Source organism: Falco naumanni, chromosome 15 (genome assembly GCF_017639655.2).
Source record: "Falco naumanni isolate bFalNau1 chromosome 15, bFalNau1.pat, whole genome shotgun sequence".
Lineage (NCBI taxonomy): Eukaryota > Metazoa > Chordata > Aves > Falconiformes > Falconidae > Falco > Falco naumanni.
Window position 1 is genome coordinate 20,953,388 of NC_054068.1, and position 22,692 is coordinate 20,976,079.

Genomic DNA, 22,692 nt, shown 5'->3' on the forward strand with positions numbered 1-22,692 from the left:
GAAAATCATCCTTATCAGAGGTCTGGACTGTGACCAAAGAACTGACCTTGCTGCCAAGAGCAGAACAGAGCTGGGACTGGATGCCCTGGACGCTGACGGGAAAGCTGCTCTCTGATCACAGCCACTCTCTTATCATTGAACAGGCTACATAAACGTAAGCAAGCAAGCATTAGGATTTTGAACATAAAGAACAGGAGGTTGAAACAGTGGGAACAGGTACAGCAGGTAGCAGAAAGCCCAGCACTTATGCCAGGAGACTGTTCCATAATCAAACCCTTAGAGCTCACTTGCTTAGAACAGCATGGGTGGCTCACCACGCTTTTACCAAGGAACTGGATTTGACTAACAACCAGATTCTTAAAAGGATTCAAATGAGCTCCGGCTGCTGCAGGTTTGAAGTGACAGAGACCTGTGCTGCTGGCACTGCAGTCCTCCATATCGAAGGGACCAAAACATGGGCAAGGGGCCATTCGGGGGATTAAACCACACCGCAAGAATTACATTCCCCATTCAGCTGGCTGCACGCTCACCAGCTGCTCTGTGACGAACAGTGGGCTGCTGGCTTCCATGCAGCAGCAGCAAGAAAGAGCCAGTTACAGGACACACTTACTCGTGACAGCGCCCAGAAGCTACCCAAGAGCTTCGCCTCACAGAAGTGGCCCATCTCCTCCCTGCCGGCATTGCCCACCCCAACCCAGGCGGTGGTGAATGTGATGAATGGCGCGGGAGCCAGGAGCACTGGGGCCCAACCTCCATCCTGCACGTGGTATTTTTAGCTTCTAGAAGAAATTTGCTTTGGCAAAGGTTCTAAAATATCTTTAGATCTAAGATAGAGCCTTACCGTAATATTTTAATCAATTCTAAGAGATCCCACAATTAATAAACAGGTTTGAGCCAAGAGCAGAGATATTTTTCAGTACCTTCTTTGTCTAATTCCATTAAGTACTGCCAGCTCTTCGTAAGTATGCACCAAGCTTGGGCATGTTGTTTGTTTTTGTTGTTCCTGAAATGCACCCTTGCCCACCTCAGTATCTGTGGTTTTTTCCAGCAGCAGCACAGAACCAGCTGGAAGCAAAACTTCCTGCAATCCAGGTGCAGAGAGCCTGTCTGATATGGAACGGACCACTTCCTACCTGTGTGGAGTGTGGAACTGGACGGCTTTCAAAGATCTTCTGCTTAAAAGCCAGCCAGGAGATGTTATCCCTTTGGTACTTCTAGTGCCCTGAATTGCAGTTCACCTAGAAAGCAGCACACCCCTGCAAGGAAACCCGGGATCCTCTGACACAGAGAGTTTAAGTGCTTCACGTGCACAGAGACTATGCAGCAAAACCAGGAAAGTGCTTTGTTTGGGGTTGGTTTTATTTGTTGAACAAAACTTAACCGTACGCATCTCCCCAACTAAATCAGAACAAAACCAAAGCAGTCTATGTTTTAACGGAAAAGGACAATGCCTGACCTACAAAATATATTAAAATATAAAGTTACTGTAAGAAAAATAATTGTTGCAATATTACACCTCTGTCTTGCGTAAATAGCACATCTACACTTCAACTTTGATGCTTTCTTCATGAACCTTTGGCCTGCGTAGTAACATTTCTCACCTGAAGGCTTAACTAAAATGCTACCTTTGCAATCACTTCGCCCTACAGTGGAGTGGGGGACTGAATGAACCGCTCGTCATTACTGGTCTGTTATCTGCCCGCTGCATGGAAACACTGCCTCTGCGCAGCTGCTGCTCCTCCAGCCATTTTAAGAAGAGGCTGTTCCCACACGCATTATTTTGAACAGCATGTTAAGGTTGTTGCTTCTTATTGCATCCCGGCAAGCGCTGATCACTTGTGTTTTAGGTTTGCCGACTGTAAAGACAAAAAAAGGAAAGAAAAGAACACACACTTCAGTTACTAAGAAAGTGGTAAAAATACTTATTGACCTAGTCACAGAATTTAGGGGGTTCTTTCAAATATTTTTTAAACACACAGTGAAATGCCACCTTTTCTCCTAATATGTAAATAAAATCCTTTCTTTAAAGAATCATCATCTGTAGCTCTATTACAGGAGAGCTTAAATGACTTATTGAAAGGGGAATGCTATACAGACAAAAAAACACCTCCTGCCCAAAGACTCACAGAACTAATAATATAAACAGCCCTGCTTAAGTTGCTGGGGGTTTTTAGAAGTAGAATTATAAATTAAGAACTGAAACACTACTTTAAAAATGTTTTTTAAATGGTGTTCAACAAAACTAGCCATTTCTATACCATCCAGAAAGCTGGAAACTGCTTTGACCTATTCTCTAAAACTGTGATCTCAGATGATGCTGAATACTCACAGGTGACTGTCACAGGCAACTGGCTATGACTGTGAAGTTAAAGGTTACTTCTACTTACTAATTTAGTTTCAGGCCAAAAAGCCTGAAGTCACTTAACTAACCCAGGTGCCTCCAAGACACACCTTATCTGCCTCACTAGGGTCCCAGCCTCCCCGTCCCCTCCAAAGGCACAATACTTACCACGTAACCGCCCGGCCCTCTGGATTGCCTGATTCACAGCTTTCAGATTATTCAACAGCTCCGTGTGATTGTGGCAGCGAATTTTGTATTGATTTATTAAATCTCTGTTCAGATCATACAGCTCAACGTACCGTGTCTTCATGCTTTTCCTGGGGGAACAATCAATCCAGTTATTTGCATCTCTGGAGACAAGAAAGTAATTCCTAGTTTGTCAATATAAAAGTGATACATGGTTGTGATGGCTACCAGGGTTAATCATGTATCTGCTAGCTACAAGACAACAGACTTGTCTAGACATGTTGGTTATACTCATTTTGGGGTGGGTAAGAAGGTCTATTTTTGCAGTTATTTTATCCAGCAACCCAGAGGAGGTGCCACTTTCCCCAGTGAAAGTAACACTGCTCTGCAGCAATTTGGACCTCTTTACTGCTGCTCTTTCCAGTAAAGACAGGGCATTAGCAGAACACAGCCCATTAAGAGTGAAAAGACTACACCTAAAATTTCTTTCTTGGGGTTCTCAAAAGTTCACACACCACAAACAGCTTTTACTGCCTTCTTCCTTTAGTGTATCTTTGCTAATATATCTTGCCATCTCGAGGCTGACTCACACTACCAGCTCTATGTCAAATACCTAACCTTGCCCTTTTGCCTTTCCCAGACGGGTTTTCCACCTAAAGAGCAAGGCAAGGCTCAAGGAGAGCTCATGATGGACCCAGCAAAGCTACCAATTCTACATCCAGAGCTGTTACTAGGCAACCCCTATAGCACACATGGGGGTTTTGTGCTCTTTTCTGCCTGAAAAGCAAAGACTGACCATTCTAAAACCAGCACAGTCAAGCTAAGCAGCCACCACTCACATGTCTCCCAGGAGTCGTGCGTCTTCCGCCTGAACCAGCATGCTGCGGATGAGGCTGGAGTGTTCAGCCATGTCGGCAGTGAGCCTCTGATTCACCGCATGGTATTCATCCACCTGTCCAAGGCAGACAGTCAGGAGAAAGGGCCCCCAGCACTCTGGGCATACAGGTAATTGTCCAAGGTAAACCCTGGCCCCGTGTAATAGGAAATAACATCCCAACTTACCCAACCGGCATCCCTGGGCCCATTCCCCTTCCCCCGGCTGCCAGAGTAGTACCCTGCCCCAGGAAGGGGGCAATCAGGCTGAAACACACACCTTAGACCCTGACCCAAACCCACAGCTCTGTCTCCCAGACAAGATATTTACATTATTTTAAACAACCAACTGCTGGGACCAATGGCCTGTTCTACAGAACGAAGAATAAACAGAGAGCCGAGGGTGTCCCATTGTCCTTTGCACAGAAGACAGAGCAAGCCATCGCTGGCCGAGTTCCACAAAGATACAGCAGTTTAGAGATCCTCTAGTTCAAATGCCCCCAGTGACTGCCTAGCTGCCAATTCAGAAACACCCCATACCTCCTCACCTTGACCAGTACTTTCCGCAGCTCCTCAAAGTACACAGGGAAATCTGCTTCCACCTGCAAATCTTCAATAGCCAGAAAGGAGGCCATTGACTGGATAATGTCACCAGCTAGATCAATATCATCCGTGTTGATGGAGATCTGTCAGAAAGGAAAGCAAGCAGTTCATTGCTCTTCCATGCCAAAACGTCTCCCACAACTGCCCAGCAGGACTGCCTCTCAAACAGTTACCCAGGCTCAAAGCAGTTCACTACCAAGAGGCAAAAATCGATGCATGAGCAAGCTCTATGGCTTTTAGTAGATAAGGAGACACTGATTACCAAGGAGCTTTTATTCAGGCCTTGGGAAGAGGCATCTGTGCACACAGGACCAGCACAAAAGTTACAGGCAGCCTTTGTGCCTCAAATCGTAGCTCCCCGAAACCACCCTGTGTGGGAACAAACACCTTCCTACAGATCTGTAGGCTAAGCAGTTTCCTTCAGTAACAGGCCTGGAATTTTACCTGCTAACAGTAAACAGACCCAAAAGTTTCCAAAAACATAAGTATTTTCTCTGCCTGTTCAGTCACCATTTTTACTGCCTCATATTGGCACAACCCCTAAGTTTTACCAGAGTATAATAAAACGGGTGTTCCCCTTGCCCATGAAGATACTCACATCTCCACCAGCCTTGATTTTGATGCAGAGTTGACCTGCATTACGAAGGGAAGTGAAGCAAACCTGAAAGGGAGCGCTCTGAAACTCAGCATCCTCTGGCAGCAAGAAACTCTGATTCAGCCACATAACAATCTTGCAAAAATAAAATGAAGAGCATCAACCATGTGGAAAGCCTGGAGAAGCACGCAACATCCCTGCATGTGATGTGCACCAAGGCGCTCTGTTCAGGGTACCTTGGAAATCTCATTTACCAAGTTTCATCCCCTAAATCCATCTCTCAAACTTGTTAGAGTAAGGACAGTTGAATCCTTGCTCCAAAGCTCAATATTCTTAAGAAAACAAAATCCAACAACCAGCTCAAAGTGACAAGCTAAGCCCAAGGCCTTGAGACCAGAGAAACCTGGGAACAAGGCTTGGTTGTACTGCAAGAAGTTAAAGTTTTGGTTCATCTTGTGTTTTGCCTTGGCATTTAATGCAGTAAAGGCCATGTAAATATGGCAGAGCCCTACAGTTACAAGGGAAATGACCAGCTCTAATTACTGCAATCCCACTATTCAGATCTTTTAGAACAAAAGCTACCGCACTGCTGCTCATCTGTTGTGAAACTGAGCCATTATCTGGGCACTGCACTGCCTCATTCCTGTTCTCTGCTCGTTTACAATATTCGTCCCTCACTACAGGGCTCCTGCCACATTCCATCAACTATCCCTCAGCAAGGAACGCAGTATGTGAAACGCCTCATCATCTCAGGCCATTAGTCCTGCCACAACTGAGGCATCTTTAAAAGAAGGAAAAAAAGCAGAGTCAAGTTGAAATACACTGACTCCAAAGGCCAGCAGTGCAGTTCACTGCAAATTCTCCCTTTGCTGTTGACTATCTCAAGCTAATTTCAAACCCTCCACCTACGTAGGACTGGAAAATAGGAAGCAGAGCAGAAACTAACCCTTTGCGGCCTCTCATTCGTTGTACAGTTAACAAAGCTCAGGGGCTCCGGGGCCGAGTCCGGGCTGCTCAGGGCATACATTGAAAAGCGGGGAAGCTGTCTTGTCAACTCAAATACATGGAACTGCGTGCTGGAAGCATTCCAAAGGAAAAATAGAGACAGTTACTAACATATCAGGGATTCACCTACTGCAACGGTTCCTGGTTCTTTTTTAGCTGGCTATTGACATCAGCAGCTTCCAGCTACATAATCAGCTGCTTACTTTTTCCCAGGAAAAAATACTGGAACTTGGAAATTCCAGGCTTATCACATCATGAGGTTGAATGATTCCTCCCCATGGCTTACATTTTCCATAATCCTTCCAATGAAATATATTCTCTAAGCTAACACATTTACAATTTTACTATGTGACTGGATATTTTCTTTACAGGTTCAATGAATTCTTATTAAAAGCAATAACAAAGAGAAACTGAGAAAATAAGAAGGGAATTCAGTCCCATACTTTCTTTCTGCAGTTGCTGGCTAGCTGTCAAAATAGGCCTCCCTGTTCAGGGAAAGGATGCTGCTTCCTGGGGCACCGCCAGTTGACAGATGTGAGCAGGGAGAAAGTTGTTCTTAAGTGTACATGAAAAGACATTTTATTTCTGTGGGAAACTAGAAAAGTGTGTCTTGAAATCAAGCATACGCTACTTTCTATTTGCCCTGAAGACAAATAGGTTCAGGGTTACTTTGTAGCTTGAAAGACTACAGGCTTGCTCAAGTACTTCAGCCAGAGCAGCCACCACTCGGGACCTGGAGAGGCAGCCACTTAGAGCAGACAGCCTGGATACAGCCTCTGCCTCTCTTGATTCCCTTCGGAGACCCACAATAAGGCATTCCCCGGACAAGAAATGCTCACTGCTCCCCTAAAGGCAGAGCTAGAGCACAATAAGTCCCAGTGACTCCAGAGCATTCAGACTTTGTCTGGAGAAGAGCTCAGCATCACAGGTGCAACAGTGTTCTTAAGAAAGCATTCCAGCTACCCTTCCAGTAACACAGAGAAGCAGGGCACCAGGGAAGTAACAGTGCACTTCCCATGGGACTAGTACGAAGCCACATCATGGCTGTTTACTGGTCACACAGTTAGCTCTGGAGACCAGCAGAGATCACAAGACAAAACTCACCTGTTCCTGTAACCCACAAAGGCTTTGATGTGCAAATCCACAGGGACATCTTTGGGTGGAGTTAGGGGAACTCGAACACAGCCCGAGAGGCTCTGGAAACTGGGGTGTACCACGTGGCTCTCTCCTTCAAATATGCCCTCAGCAAAGATCAGCACCGCACGGATGATTGTGTCTTAGCAACAGGAAGAAAAAGCAGTTCCTAAATTAACAGCTGTCCTCTGGCAACAAACCACCACTGTTCTCAGAATTGAGCACAGTCAACCCTTCACACCCCTCCTCCGAATTGTTAAAATACCCCAGATGACCAGCAGTACCACATCTGGACCCGACTGCATCCTCAGCATGCCCGGTGCTGGGTGAATTTACTATCTTGGGGTAGTTCCACTTTTGCATACAAAGCCAGCTGCATTTGTACAACAGCCTCACTAACACAGCTGTAGGTTAGAGTCAACATAAGGGGCACTGCAGGGTCACCAGGTCTCATTTCATACAAGTTAAATGTTCATTGCCTTAGAAAATAACACATCACAAGACACACATTGCCTCAAACTCCTCCCCCTGAGACCCATCAAAGGAATGCAGCTTGATTCAAAACTCTGTGCAAGGAAAGCAACCACAAAGGGGACGTTACAGACGATAAAGGGGAGACAGGCAAATCATCAGCTAAATATAACTAAATGTTTGCATGAATTTACATGAAATGAATGTCAATGGTTGCAGGCTACCACTCACCATTTGTGGTGGAAATGCACAGCTCCACATGGGCAGACTGGCTGTCAGAGCCCAGATTAACCGAGAGGGCTGTCTGGAGTTGGGTGTTGGCTGGAATCACACCTCTCTGCCCATCAGCTTCCTTCAACTGAGCGTTCAGTTCAGCCTGTTGCAAAACACATACCCTTTAGTATTAGAACCTCAAGATTTTCATTCAAGCAACTTAGAAAACATACGTGTAAGCCAGTTCTCTTTTCTTGCAGGAGCTTACAGCACTTCCCAGACACTTCACATAGCTATGAACAGTGGTTGGATAAGGCACCAAGCTGTGGATACTTGTGCTACTATTTGTTCAAGTGTTTTATTTTCAATGGAGCTCAGCTCTGTACTCAAATCTTTAGTCAGAAAAGCACTTAACATATATTCAATTTTAAGCACAGGCTTATATAATCTCATGCTTCTGCTATGGTCGTAATTTACTGTTCAAATGTGAATTTGTGCTTTCCTCAGACTATTTTTTGAAGCTCTTTATTTCTGCACGTTCACCATCAAGCCAGAAGTGCGCTTCCTACACCCTGGCAGCGCTCCCAGCTCTCAACCCATTACCCGATGTTCTGGTACGAGCCCTTCTGACCCCCAAGTTGGCTTATGCATTGAAAATTACAATTTGCAGCCATAAGCCAAAGCAGAGGGCTGAAGAGAATCCAGCTCCAAACACAACGGCTCTGGAAAGGCAAAGGAGCAAGGAAAGTGTCACATATTACAATACAAAAAGCAAGTTCTGAACCTGCACAAGGAGCAAGCCAGATGCAGAAGCAGGAACCCCAGTAAACAACCTCACCACATCCTAACAGGTTACAGTTCTGACTTGTCTGGACTGCCCCGCGACCTCGTCCCAGATTACTCCGGATTTATAGCAATAGGAAAGTGTGTTTGGGCCCTACACATTATTTAAGTAGTACCTTTGCATTTTCCTCATAATTTCTTAATTCCAGCAGCAGATTTTGTTTCTTTTGACTAAGTTCTCGGATCACATCCTGCTCAGCACTTGTATCCATTAGATTTCCTTTCATCTCCTCACCTCCTGGCAGATAGCCTCGGACTGTACAGGAAAAAAAAATAAAAAACAACAGGCAATTTCAAAGCCTTTCACAGCCTCTCTGAAATTTACTTTTTGTAATAAGACCCACCCTGTACCACCTCCTCAGCAGCAAACACTAGTTCTGGTCTTCAGCTGGTACCATTCAGCTGAAAACCTGAGTATTGATTTATACCCACAGAGGCTCTGACTTTCCTGATGATCAGGACAAGAGAACTGCATAATTAAAAAAAATTGAATTTCCAACCTGTCTTTAAGCTGTCTTCACCTGACCAGACAAGTGGAGCACCCAGGCCTTTTGTGAGAGGATTCCCACTTAAGTCATTCTTTCAGGTGCTTAGGCAAGTTTGCAATTATGCAAAATTAATAAAATGTGTACCTGGACTTCTACAGCTGGTCAGAGGAATTGCTGCTGTCTGGAAGTGACTGTAAGTCACTGTCAATCAGCCAGTAAAAAAGATTTACCCACATCAGTTTTTCCCCAAATCAAGAGACACGTCACTTCAAGGGGGGGTAAGACCTGTGTCCCAGCAGCCCAGCAGAGCACGGTTATGCAAATACCTCCACCTGCCTGTGGAGACAGAAGAGCCGAACAGATGAGACCAACACACTTGCTATAAACTTCCGTTTTGCTCTAGGGCTCTGTGCTCTGATTGCAGCTGACAGTGAAAGCCAGGGACAAAAATCTTACACCTACAAAGCACATGCTGCCTGACTGCGTATCACTGCTGCCCTGTAGACAGTTGCAGGAAACTTGAAAAGCAGTCAGCATGCACACCGTCCTCCCAACAAAAGGACCCATTTTGTTATTTCTGAGTGAATTATTCACTTTAAATGTGAACAAGGCAGAAAATACACTGAAACACAGAACGCCACCTCACTTGAAAGAATGCTGGCCCCAAACAGAACTCTATTGACAAGGACTACGAGAATGCATTGTCCGTATGTCCTGCTCTCGGCTGGGATGGAGTTAATTTTCTTCTTAGTAGCAGTGCAGTGTTGTGTTTTGGATTTGGTGTGAGAACAATGTTGATAGCACACTGATGTTTTTACTTGTTGTTTGGTAATGTTATGTACTAAGTCAGGGCCTTTTCAGTTTCTCAGGCCCTGTCAGCCTAAGAAAGCTGGAGGGGCACAAGAAACTGGGAGAGGGGACAGCCAGGAGAGCTGACCCGAACTGGCCAAAGGGCTGTTCCACACCATAGGACATCACACTCGGTATATAAACTGGGGGGGGGGGTTGGCCAGGGCCTGCTGATTGCTGGTCGGGGGCTGGCTGGGCATTGGTCAGCAGGTGGTGAGCAACTGTATTGTGCATCACTTGTTTTTTCCCTTCCCTTTGGATTTTATTTCTCTCCTTTTCATTATCATCATCATCTTATTCTATTTCAATTATTAAATTGTTCTCAACGCTTTTACCATCCTGCTGAAGTGGGAGAGGAGCAAGCAAGCAGCTGCACGGTACTGAGTTGCCACTGGGGTTAAACCACACCACCATATAACCCCAACAATAGGGCTATGACTATTCAGTAACAGCTAAAGGCTCCAGCCTAAAGGGATTCCCATCCTGCTGAGGTTTGTTTATGATGGACCCATCAGAAAAGGATGATGGTGTTCAGTGATGTTAGCCTACGCAGCTCTGCTAGGACAAGGTATCTTCAGAACTGTGTACAATATTCCCCTTCTGTAAGTATGGGGAAAAGGTTTATATGCTAAAGCCCAAGCGCAGCAAATCCATGCAGCCTGTGATTAAGACAGACAGCGAAACACTGTGCCATTTAACAAGGACAGGCTTTTGTTCCAAATGGATTGTGCCAGACCTGCTTGTCTCAGGCCACTGACGCCAAACAGTCGGATAATCACACCAGTGTCTTTCCTGAAGCCATCCCTGTAAATTCATGCTGAGCCTATTTAAATAACCTGTGATGGCATTTGCTCCCACTCACAGTAACCAGGGCTGACTTGAATGTATGGTGGGACAAATCCACCAGTTTTCCAGTCTCAGCATAGCACCTTCAAGTAAACAAAAAGCTGTTAACATCTAACATTTCTAATACAAAAACTATCCATCTTCAGAAAACCCAGACATGGACCCCCTTAGCTCTCTGAACACCTTTACCCACTGTAAAGTGACCAAAGAACTACCACATATAGGAAAAAAGGATTTCCTATACATTCATCTATAATAATGTTGTCTGAATATACTGGATATAGTTCTCTTTGCATTGTTAGGATGGGACTTCTTCCATTACAAAAATGAATTCTGACAGCTTCTTGGATCATAATAAAACACACACTGATTATCAGAGAGAAGGCAATATTCAAAATCCTGTTTGCAGATAGCGTAACTCAAAATTCCCTTAACTTCGCATAAAGCGTGAAAATTACTATGGAACCAAAAAAATGTTTAGCTGATCTGAGATGATGTGATGTGCCACATGTTACTATGTATTAAATGAATATCCTGAACAACGCTCTTACCTTCACCATCAACTGAACAACAGATTAACTGGGTGCTCCCATCCATTCTGTAATCCCCCTCCACCACTCCTGCAATTGAGGAAGCAAAGTTGTCCTTAAAGATGACTTCCCCAGTTCGGTCACTGCGTGCATCAACCTGGAACAACACAGAGTTCCAAGGCACAGCATGAACAGGAAAGCTAACTCCAAAATACATGCCATGCCCTACTCCGAGCTGTTAACCAAAAGCCAGCTCCGCTCACAGAATTGCAGGTGAACTTGCAGCTCTGCTGATCAGCACACCACACATGAAAAAAATACCATCAAGAAACGACCTCTAGACAGCCTCAGCTAGAAGGACCTGCTCTTCAGAGGTGCTTCCCTAAGTTACAAACAAGAGGGAGGAAAGAAAGGGACTACTGCAAGTCTGCACTGGGAACGTTATGCACATGAGTGCAGCAATGAAGGGACTAAAAACCAGAAATAAACTTAATGCGGTATTTACAGCCTCTCCTCTTAGCTCCAGCCCTTGTGCGGTGAATTATTTCTATACACAAATGCCACAACTTTTAATTATCTTTCATTGGAAAAGAGTGGCGAGGGGGACTCAGTTCTGTGCAGTGTGGCTTTTCCAAAGCACAGGACCCAGCACCACACTTTCTAGGAGCTAGGGACTGTTTCAGACCAACAAGCAGGGTAGAAATTGCCAGCGGAAAAGTACGGGGGGGCAGGGAGAAGGTAACGCAAGGAGAGATTCTCTTGTTAACAGTGTTATACACCTAATCCAACATAAGTTACAACATACCTAGGCCCTAGACTGCCAAGTTGATATGAAGTTAATTAAATTCCCTCAGGCTAATGACAGTGATGAAAGGTGTGAAGAAGAAAGTATAGCTTTAAAAAAAACCCAACTGGCAAGCTGTGTCCAGGAGAGATTTGGCAGCTAGAACAGTCATTTCTGGCAAAGGGGAGTATCAAGCAACAGGCTTAAGAGTCTACGACTGAGCTGTATAGAATGTCTTTACATAAAATTAAGTAACGCGTGATTAATCCTGCCATAGTCAAGACTGACGCTGCTCTCCTGTTACATAACTGCTTTGCTTTCCCTGTAGCCTGAGAACATTCAGGAAACATTGCAGAGGATTATTAGCACATCCTCAAGACACAGCTGAAAAGAGACACTCGAGCCCTACGATGTGGCATATGGCTTCTGCTACCACAGAAACAAGTTACCACACCTCAGCAATTGACTGAGCTAAGCAGAGGAAGCAGCTTTTCTCTGATCTTGCACTTGGCACGGCATTCACCAGCCAAACTAGGTTGACTGCAATAGTTCTTCAGCGTTCAGTCTTCATCAGTCTTTTTAACTTTTTGGTTGTTCTCCCTCAGACTGTTTAGCAGCCTTGTACAAACACAGCTTCCAGATTTACAGCTCCTCATTCCCCACCCCCGCCCTGAGTAAACTCACCTTCCCGTTGGACCAGCCAGTGATCAGCTCACACACCCCGTCGGAGTTCAGGTCAAATGCATGTATGCTCATGGCGTGGTTTTTAGACTGAGGACGGAAAAAAAAAAGAACAAATTAAGTCTGGGTATGTTTGTTCAACGGCACATGCCTGACACATGCAAGACATGGGAATAAGAGGCTAGGAAGCTGGAGCATCACTATCTCTAAGGTCACAGACACATCTGAAATCTTAGTCCTTGCATTACTAGTCTAGTCCACTGCTCTCAAAGAACCTGATCTTTCCATTAAATACATTTTCATCCAAGCAGATGATGAGAACTCACAAAAACAAAGAGTAAAAAGCTAAATTCTCGGGGGAGGGGCAGGGGGAATAATCAGGGCTTCATCATCATCATAAACTGACACCACTGAGAAAACCCATTAACCTCTTCATGTCACCTCCCAAGGAATCCTTTCTCTTAATACTATTAAACAAACCGTTCTAATCTGTGTTACATTAAGAATATTAAAATGAGCATCAGGAAAGGATCTTGCCAATATGACGTGCTACAGCAGCAAATTGCTCTTGATGTGAAAAATTAGCTTCAAACACAGACAATGCAAAATTAACTCAGTCTCTGAAAAACAGTTTATTGATTCAACAACAATACAGCCAGGAGAGTTTTCCAACAGTGAACTCAAATTTCTCTGTTGCTTGAACACAAGCGCGCGAAGCTGAAGCTTGAAGTTTGTAAGAACAAAATTACAGTAAGTTCTACACTCAACCAAAAATTTCAAATTCATCTAAGGAGGCAGGATTACAGCAGAACGACCTGAGATTTGGTACCCAATCTCCTGGCAGCCTTCAAGCTTTCCATGATGATATTCCAACATTGGACTAACCTTAATCCTCCAGTAGCGGGCTGTCTTGTCATAAACTCCAACTGTCCCATTGGAAAGAGCATAGCCGAACCGACTGCCATACATGGGGCTAAGCGCAGTAACGGTCTTGTGAAGGGGAAGGAGGGAGAGAGAGAGGATACAGGAGTGAAAACTTGAGCATCTTCAAGTAAGGGAACAGACTATACAACCTCTCTATCATATGAACTGCACAATACTTAAATGATAAGTAAGCTTATTGTAGGAAGCATTGAGTATTGAAGTAACTATTCTTAAAAATCAGTCTGAAATCACCAAAAGCCTTGTAGGATTCCCTCACACAAGCTGTGTTGCCAGCGTTAAGATACACTTCAGCAAGGATTGCAGAACTGCCCTCAAACTGTGGACTTTGACCAAATATTTCCTACCACAAGCAGCAAACAACTGCTCAGAGGATTCTTGTGGTCATCAGTGCTAACATATTATCACTGAAAACCTACTCCAAACACACAACATTCCTGAAGCTTCAGGAGCTGAGGATGCCAAAGAGTTCAACTTCACATGGGTTGGGAAAGCCCTAGAGATATCATTGGTGGAAAATCTTTGTCCAAGATTAGCGAGATAAAATTTAACAGCTCCCGCAGTTTGACTTCTTTGGAACACCATTAGAACACCAGCCTAGGTATTACCTGAATAAGTAACGGCTCCAGGGAAATACCCAAGAGTCCTAACTCAGTCGTAGCTGTTTCTCACTCCTCGTAAGACCCGTGACCTTATGATTCTTCACTGAGCTAAGGCTCTCAGTGCTTGGAAACGCTGTTTTTATCACGCACTAAGACTAGAGATTTTAACATCAGGACAAAATTGCAATCATCTGTCTGGTCTTTTGTACAATGTACCAGAGGAGACTTCCTTAAATTAAATCTTTCACCAACTTCTTAAACTCAGCTGACTATGCTCAATTTTTTATTTTTTTTTTTTACCATAAAACATTTTCCAAACATTTATCCTTCCCTCTCATGACCTTCTCCAAAGCCTTTCCCAAGTACCAAAACCCTCTAAATTGCATGCACTCAGTAAGGACAGAAGACATCCAGAAACAGTCAGAAACTCACAAAAGTACAAATACTCCCTTTATACCAAATTGTTTAAAAACTGAAGAACCACAACAGTCTATGGCTTCAGTTTCACTAGACTAAGTGATCAAACACAGCAAATGCAAACTATTCAAGCCTTCCGAAACAAGCACGATGTATAAAGCCTTTGTTCCCTGAACTGACCTTCCTAAAACAGAAGGTTTAGGTGCAGCTGTTGGCTTTTAAATTAGAACAGTAGGATTCCATCAAGCCTCCTAAGCCTCTGCAGGTGTGAAATGAAAACAATTCTACTGTGGATCTGAAAATAAATCACACATGATAGTGATGGATCTTTAGCTTCCCTTTAACTAGAAATCACAACATAACTCCAGACCGGCTACTGTACAGACAACAAAATGTACTATAGGCCCAGTTCTAATTCTAGCTACAGCAACAGCCTCCTTTCCTAGGACACTGCCTGGATTAGTCTTTTATAGCTCTCCATAAGTGGATTAAAAGCTAATTAAGCCTTTTAGCCCCAACTTGGGCAGCAGGGAGACCTCAGATCTTCAAGGACAAGGGTTTGTAACGTGTCCTTACTCTAACCTGGGCCCAGAAGAATCATGAGAAGACTAAAAATAAACTCCTAAATGCAATACTAACAGTATTTTACCCCCTTCCGAGCAACCAAAATTTAACAGTGGGATTTCTCTCATTTCTCAAGCTGAAGAGCAACACCCACAGTTTTCATTTATTCTTCTGTAAACCTATCTGCCCCACACCTTGCTTTAGGCACTGTTTATACAGCCAACATGCGTAACTCTGGCTTTGCAATTCCAGTTGCAAACTAAGCCTCCAGTTTTGCCCAGGCAACCCTCACCTGCCCTGCTGTGCACTGTCTGAATACATGAGGCAAGTTACTTTGTCAGATTGTGTCAATGCATTTGAGGAAAACTGTCAAAGCCATTCTTTCACTTAGAAGGCAGGAAGAGCTTCAGTCACAATCCAGTAACCTTAATTACCTTTGGACAGGGCCCTGACTTTCAGTCAAGCAATAGTTACTTTTCTGAACCTGGTGAAAGGTTTGTAAATAAACAAAGCAAAAAACCCTGTGCATAATGAAAGACATTATTAAACTTTTGCAGTTCTAGCAGATACTGTGCCAAATAGTTAAGTAATATTTAATTACACAACAAATTTGAACCAGAGAAGCTTGACAATACACAAGAATTTCAGCTCCATCAGCAATTCTAATAAACATTAGGTAGAAGTAATTTACCTCTGTCTCTGACATTTCTGCCACAATCTCATCCTCTTTAAACACCCGGATGTCAAAATCTTCAGAGCCAACAAGAAGCTAGGAAAAAGAAAAAAAAAAAAAAAAAAAAAAGAAGTCTACCTCAAAAATAAGTTATTCAAGCCACGGAAATAAAAAGGACATACTCTAGGACCTACAGGGCAAATAAAAATTCCAAGTCCAGCAATGATGAGGTTTTAACAGCCCTATGAAAAGTTGGCAGTGGAATAAAAGGTACCACCTATCAAGACAAGATTTCAGAAGTCTCCCATTGATCAAGTATTAGTTATGCATTTTTTTGTCAAGCTAGACTCTACAAAAGCACAGTGAAATATCTGGGGTAGAAATAAAAAAAAGATACTTGGAATATCAGGGATATGCTCTTTTCTTACTGTAAAAGATTCAGTGTTACAACTCATAACTGCAATTATATACATCAAAAATACTGTGCTGCCTGTGTTGGAGCAGAAGACTTGGAGCCCAGTTCCAACTTGTATTACATGGGTTCAGAGAACCAGCAACTCCCAGTTACTGGCCTGTGAGCAAACAACTGGGAAAAAAAAAATCATTGCTCAGCACTGAACATCCCTCATTTAAAAAAAAAAAAAAAAACAAACTCAAAACCAATGAATCCAAGTATCAAACCATCACTGCTCCTCCAGCCTAAATGGTTGCTGCCATTACTGCAAAGCGTGGGTAAAATGAGCTTTAACTCGATGTAAATGATCATACAAATAGGAAATGAGCACTGACTCAGGTCTTCTGCATTCTCATTCCTTTATCATTCTTTTCCTGTTTCCTAGTTGAGCCAGTATAAGGCATTAACTGAAAAGAAGCTCTGTGGAAAAAGCATTTTCTAAAGATGGTGACAGTTCACAGTTTCTACTTCGCAAATTGAGAAACCAAGAAATAGATTTGCTTAGTGTCTTGCCCACAAAGTCATCCAGCAAATCAATGACAAACAGAATTAGAAATGAAAGTTTAAAACCCGGTAGTACTTTTCCTCACTGAAACCAATGAACCATCCATCTTTACTTGGCAGAATATAGACACAAATCCATATGGAAGTTGGATTTTTACGAAGATTAAAGGCTTCTTTCCTTCCAAAGTAAAGATGCTTCAAATTTTGACAAAGTAAACTACACCAGGCTAAGCTTAACCATAGATACTGAAATAATTTACAACAAATAACACATGTAAGAGGTACAGATTACTTGACAAGATGCAACTACCAGCTAAAAGTGAGTAACTAAAAGCACAGAAACCCAAAACAACTACTGATGATGCTGCATTTCCCAAAGATGCCTAGATGTCGGGGTTTTTTTCATTTATTGTGATCCAACTTGTCCACCACAGTGACTTTCATTCCACTGTGGAATGAAAAAGAAAAGATTCCTCCCCCTCCAAGTCTTTGGTGAGACAGAAGAACATAACCTGTATCAATCCAAAATCCCGAGGAAGACAGTGACCACAACAAATCAGTTTTGTTAGCTACTAAACGACCGAAGTATATTCATGACTTTTTAAAACTGGTCAATTTTAAATATAGACATGTTTCTGCTGGGGTGAGAAGAACGGAAATGAAGCTAGCACACCCGCTTATCAGATAAGACACAAAGTGATAAACAACGATTTGCAAAGATGTTTCTGTGCGTTTTCTCAGAACCTCAATTTTAAACCAGAAGCAGTTTCACAAAAAGCCACAAATAAAAAAAACCCGCCTAGACAATTAAGATTAAAAAGAACACTAAAAAAAAAAAAATCTCAGCAAATGCATGCTCAGGTAACTGGCAGGGTAAGTTAGTTGGATAACGCATCCAACTGCTTAGCTCAAAGTGGCATCAGATTACACCAACTGCTGAGAATGAAACTTTCTCAAGCAGAAAAAATAATAGCAAAACAATAAAAAAACCACTTAGTGCAAAACATTTACAATTAGTGCCATAGATCAGTTTCCTGATTTCTGAATCTTTATACACCCTCTCCACTTTCTATAACCACCTCTCAGCACATTAAAAACACCACACTCTAAGAGAAGCTATAAAGAAATTGACTGGAAAACCTGATTTTTTTTTCACTTCCTGAAGATCCCAATGAAGCAAAGTATCTCTATCAGTTCAACATTTATATAACAGAAAAACAAAAAGTGTAGATGTCCTTTACATATCACTATAAACATTATGACACAAGAATTATTTATTTTAAAAAAAGAAAGTGGGGGGGCGAAGTAAGTATCTATAGCGAAAAACAAGAAAGAATTTGAAAAACAAGAGGGGTTTTTTGGTGGGGTTTTTTACAGTAACTTTTTTGCAGTTAGTTTAATAGTGAAATCCTTACAGTTATCAAAATATGGCCTTGGGAGAAGGAACAGACACAGAAATGCATCCGTCAAGCTGGGGCACAACAAGTTCAGTTCAAGGAGAACCAAATGGTTAATGAGACCAAACAAAAAATTACTGGAACTATGTCTGAACCATCCTAATTATCATACTAAAAGATCCACCCTAGAGCAAAGAGGGACCCCTACTAATAAAGCCCCCTCCTCACAGAACGTGCCAGGGAAACAAAGAACGCTGTACCTTTAAATGGAGATAAGGCTTGTAAGAGCCAAGGAAAATACAGTGTTACTACACCATAATCGTAAACAATTGTTCAAAGCCTACAAAGAAAGCGTCACTCTGTGTTAAGAGGTGTGCTAGCTTTGTGGATTACTGCCTAGCACCCATCTCTGCCCAGACAGGCAATGAACAAACGTCTCAACTCAGTGTGTGGATTGGCTCTTGCACACAGAGTGAAGAACCCAGATTTGGGGTAACAATTACACATGCCAAGTGGGGAACCAAACAGAAAAGCTTCAGTAATTATGATTAAAACTGAGAGACAGATGACAAAAGTAGGTTTAGCATGGTGATTTAACATCATATTGACTAGCATCTGACGCATACTAAGGAAGCTGTTACTTTTCTTCAAGATTCATATGTATAAGCATGATCCCTCAATTCATTCCGGATGGAAGAACATTTACAACATAGAATGCCATACAAATACATGACTTCATTTCTTGCAGTCTACATGATCAGAACGGCAGCTGTTTCCTATTGTTTGTCTCATCTCATCAGCAAGATGCTTGTTATAAGTTAGCTTCAATTTTAAATCAGAAGAGAGTATTTTGTTTCCCCCTGTCACTATGAAGAAACAGGAGGACTGGAAGCAAAGACAGATTTCTTGATTTTACCAACTGTAAGTGAAGCTCTTCACAGCACAGCTTTTTAAGAGCTCACTTTTACACGTAAGATGCTTGCAAGTTGTTCCTCTGAAATTTAAGTGTTTATAACCATATTCAAGAAATACCACTGAAATAGATGCCTTGCAACTAATGACCACAGGCATTTCATTGTATTTCTCTCGTAGTTAAGAAAAATGTGAGAAGTTTTCCATTACAGCTAGCAATCTATTCACCAAAGCGAGGCAGGAATGCAGTAAAGAGTCCAGATACACCTCATTTTACAGACTCCAAGTAGTGCCAGAGACCAGTGCTGCTCCCTGTACATGGGCTGAGCATTTGTGCATGTCTTTGCCAGACTGGAGTCTGAAAAAGGCACAACTTCCATGCAGGGATCACTTTAACCAGTAATATCAGCCAGTCATGTTTGATAACCCATGGTTTTTTATTATCATTTCACTACAAGACCGTGAAAACGGTCGGATTCACATGTAAACATTTACAAACCTCAGTTTTGCCGTCACCATCAAAGTCACACAGTGCCAATGACCGAACGTTGTCTCCAGTAACCTAAAATGAGAAGGACAATCCTCAATACTGATGACAGCTGTCAGAAGCTAAACTATTTTTATGATCTCAACTACAACAGAACAACTAATATAATCTACATTCAAGCAACACCTGAGTGAACTGAATACACGACCAAAACACAGTTCAAGGTCTGACATAAATTAAGAAAGATCAATTACTGAATTAGTACTTATCACGTAAAAAAAGCAAGAGGAATGAGCACCATTGAAAGACTCTTGTAGTAACATCAAAAGCATAGCCTTACTGTCCAAAAAAGGTCATTTCCTTCATAATCAAAGCCCTGCAGGGCACAGTTTCCACCAGTAATAGCAAGTGGAGCTGAAATATCTCCCAGCTTTCCAAGAACTATTGCATTGGCTCCATCCGAAACCTACAGAAAAACAAAAAGAAACAGCAGACAATAAGACATCAGAGTACACAAGTCAAAAAAAGAGCTTCCAACATTCTCGCTATCCGTTTAGCTGAGCTCTGAATGCCTATTAAATTTAAATTTTGCCTTGCTAGGTGATGTTGACATATTGTGCAAATCTGCTCTCACATGTGCATACACAAGACATACATTGCATTTGTTGGGGTTTTTTTAATATTCCAGATATTCTGAAGGCAAAATGTTTTGAATACACTAATGCAAAGAACAGAAGCATAATTAATTGACAAAGTAATGTAAAAACTGCAATCTTTAAAGTGAAAAAAAAAGAAAAAACCCTAATATATTAAAAAAAGCAGAGAGTTAAATTTACTTGCCTCTTTGTAAAACAAATCTGAGTTGTTATACACATCGTAAGCCAATAAATTAGTCTGTGTTCCAACCAGAAGACAATCATAACCAAGCTGAGGGTTCAGCACTCCTGAAGCTAGACAAGTGATCCCTTGGTTAATGTTGAGAAGAGAAATGTCTGAATCTTGGTTACTTTGCACCATCCGGTTTGTGCTTGTTGTCTGTCCTCGGGCATGAGGGTTATGAATAAAAACCTGTAAAAACAAAGATATAAATATTATCACAAGGCATATATGTTTGTATACAAACATTAAAGACTACTGTTTGGATAATAACGGTGATGGGGAAGGAGGGCATTCACTCAACCAAAGTGAGAACAAAAGACTGGAGGTTTTGCTGACAATATTCTGACAGTTATCCTTTAAACTACAGCAAAAAGGGGAAGCGCAGGAAAACCCTGCTCTGGCCAGCTGTTTTGTTTGTTTCTGAAAATGGCAACTAACATGTCTTCAGAGTAAGGCCAAAAAAAAAAAAAAACAAACCAGAGGGAACAACAAATTAAACAATTTAATCCAGCTGGTAAGAATGTTACCAAAACCCCCCAAATATTTAGGACAGTTTACCTGGCACCTATTCCTCACCTCCACTGGCAGGTGAACGCGGTTAATTTTAAAAGGGCCTTGTGATAATTCTCACCAAAGTTCAGTCACTGTAATTCCCAGGAGCAGAGTCAGAGGATCACAGGATATTACAGATTCATTTAGGTTGTGGAAAAGACCTTTAAGATCACCAAGGCCAACCGCTAACCCTGCGCCGCCAAGCCCACCGCTAAACCATGCCTCTAAGCGCCACATCCGTGCACTCTGCAGAAACACAGAGTACTGTGCTTAACAGCCTTTGGGTTACGGCGGTACAGCCCGCCCGGGGAACGAGCCCTTGCTCCGTGCAGTTCCTAAAGGCTCCAAAACAAAATTAATAATAACTACACTGGGAAACATCACAGCCCAGCCACGTTTGTATTTACAGCAACCTAAATGGCTCTGTGGGTTTAGGCTTCAAACCATGTTTTATTAGTTCGGGTGTATGTTACCCCCCGCTGCCTGTATTGCCAGCTCCAGCCGAGCACCCATAAGGATTTCTAAGGATTTCTACTCCTGCAAGGCAACCACCGCAGCCCGCCTGCACCCTTCCCGTTCCCGCTGCCCCGCCCTGGGGGGGCACAGGGGGGCCGGCAGGCCTCAGGGCTGGGGGGGGGCACAGGGGGGCCGGCAGGCCTCAGGGCTGGGGGGGGCACAGGGGGGCCGGCAGGCCTCAGGGCTGGGGGGGGCACAGGGGGGCCGGCAGGCCTCAGGGCTGGGGGGGGCACAGGGGGGGCCGGCAGGCCTCAGGGCTGGGGGGGGCACAGGGGGGCCGGCAGGCCTCAGGGCTGGGGGGGGCACAGGGGGGCCGGCAGGCCTCAGGGCTGGGGGGGGCACAGGGGGGGCCGGCAGGCCTCAGGGCTGGGGGGGGGCACAGGGGGGCCGGCAGGCCTCAGGGCTGGGGGGGCACAGGGGGGCCGGCAGGCCTCAGGGCTGGGGGGGGGCACAGGGGGGCCGGCAGGCCTCAGCGCTGGGGGGGGCACAGGGGGGCCGGCAGGCCTCAGGGCTGGGGGGGGCACAGGGGGGCCGGCAGGCCTCAGGGCTGGGGGGGGCACAGGGGGGCCGGCAGGCCTCGGCGCTGGGGGTGCACAGGGGGGCCAGCAGGCCTCAGCGCTCGGGGGGAACTGCCAGGCCTCAGCGGCCCCCGCCCCCGGGCCCTGAGCCCCCTCCGAGCGCGGCCCGGCAGCACCCAGCGGGCCCCGGCCGCTCCGCCGGGCCCCGGGCAGGGCCCCCCCCGCTCCGCTCGGCGCGGCCCCGTGAGGCAGGCGGGCCCCGTGAGGCAGGCGGGCCCCGCGCCGCCCCGTTACCTTGCCCGCCTGCGTGGCGGCCGCCAGGCAGGGGTGCGTCCCGTCGAACCGGCCCAGCGCCACCATGCGGGGCAGGATCTTGTGGTTGAGCTTCAGCGTGAAGATGGGCACCAGCATGGCGGCGGCGGCGGCGGCAGGCAGCACGGCCCGGCCCGCACACGGGCTCCGCCGGGGCCGCTCCGCCGCCCGCGCCCGCCGCTGCCTCACGGGAGGGGCGGGGCCTCGCGGGGCGGGGCGGGGCGGGCACGGGGGGGGCGGCTGGAGGGACTGGGGGGCGGCTGGAGGGACTGGGGGGTACTGGGGGTACTGGGGGGCATCTGGGTGGCTGAGGTGTGGGACTGGGAGAGCAGTTGCAAAGGTCAGGGCAGCTGGTGGCTGCTGGAGGCACTGGGCGGCATCTGGAGGGACTGGGTGCTACTGGGGGGCATCTGGGGGGCTGGGCTGTGGGAGTGGGGGAGCAGTTGCAGAGGTCAGGGGAGCTGGGGGGATGTTGGAGGGACTGGGCGGCATCTGGAGGTACTGGGGGGCATCTGGGGGGC

At 44.8% G+C, this 22,692-nt stretch overlaps 1 protein-coding gene and 1 long non-coding RNA gene across 2 annotated transcripts; one reads left to right on the plus strand and one right to left on the minus strand.

Annotated features, from left to right (window-relative positions):
- The first annotated feature begins 47 nt into the window (after window positions 1–47).
- LOC121098135 lies at window positions 48–1,487 on the plus strand. Its single transcript, XR_005831182.1, has 2 exons — window positions 48–766; window positions 1,049–1,487. It is a non-coding gene; the product is annotated as an uncharacterized LOC121098135 (long non-coding RNA).
- On the minus strand, window positions 1,339–22,368 carry BBS2 (Bardet-Biedl syndrome 2). Its single transcript, XM_040615811.1, has 17 exons — window positions 22,154–22,368; window positions 20,235–20,462; window positions 19,735–19,860; window positions 19,407–19,469; window positions 15,659–15,736; window positions 13,328–13,432; window positions 12,446–12,532; window positions 10,999–11,134; window positions 8,381–8,520; window positions 7,440–7,584; window positions 6,708–6,879; window positions 5,545–5,674; window positions 4,602–4,733; window positions 3,949–4,086; window positions 3,367–3,479; window positions 2,510–2,658; window positions 1,339–1,856 (listed from the first exon to the last, which is right to left on the minus strand). Exons 1-17 carry the CDS (start codon window positions 22,268–22,270, stop codon window positions 1,750–1,752), a joined length of 2,166 nt encoding a protein of 721 aa, XP_040471745.1. The 5' UTR covers window positions 22,271–22,368; the 3' UTR covers window positions 1,339–1,749.
- Window positions 22,369–22,692: the final 324 nt, after the last annotated feature.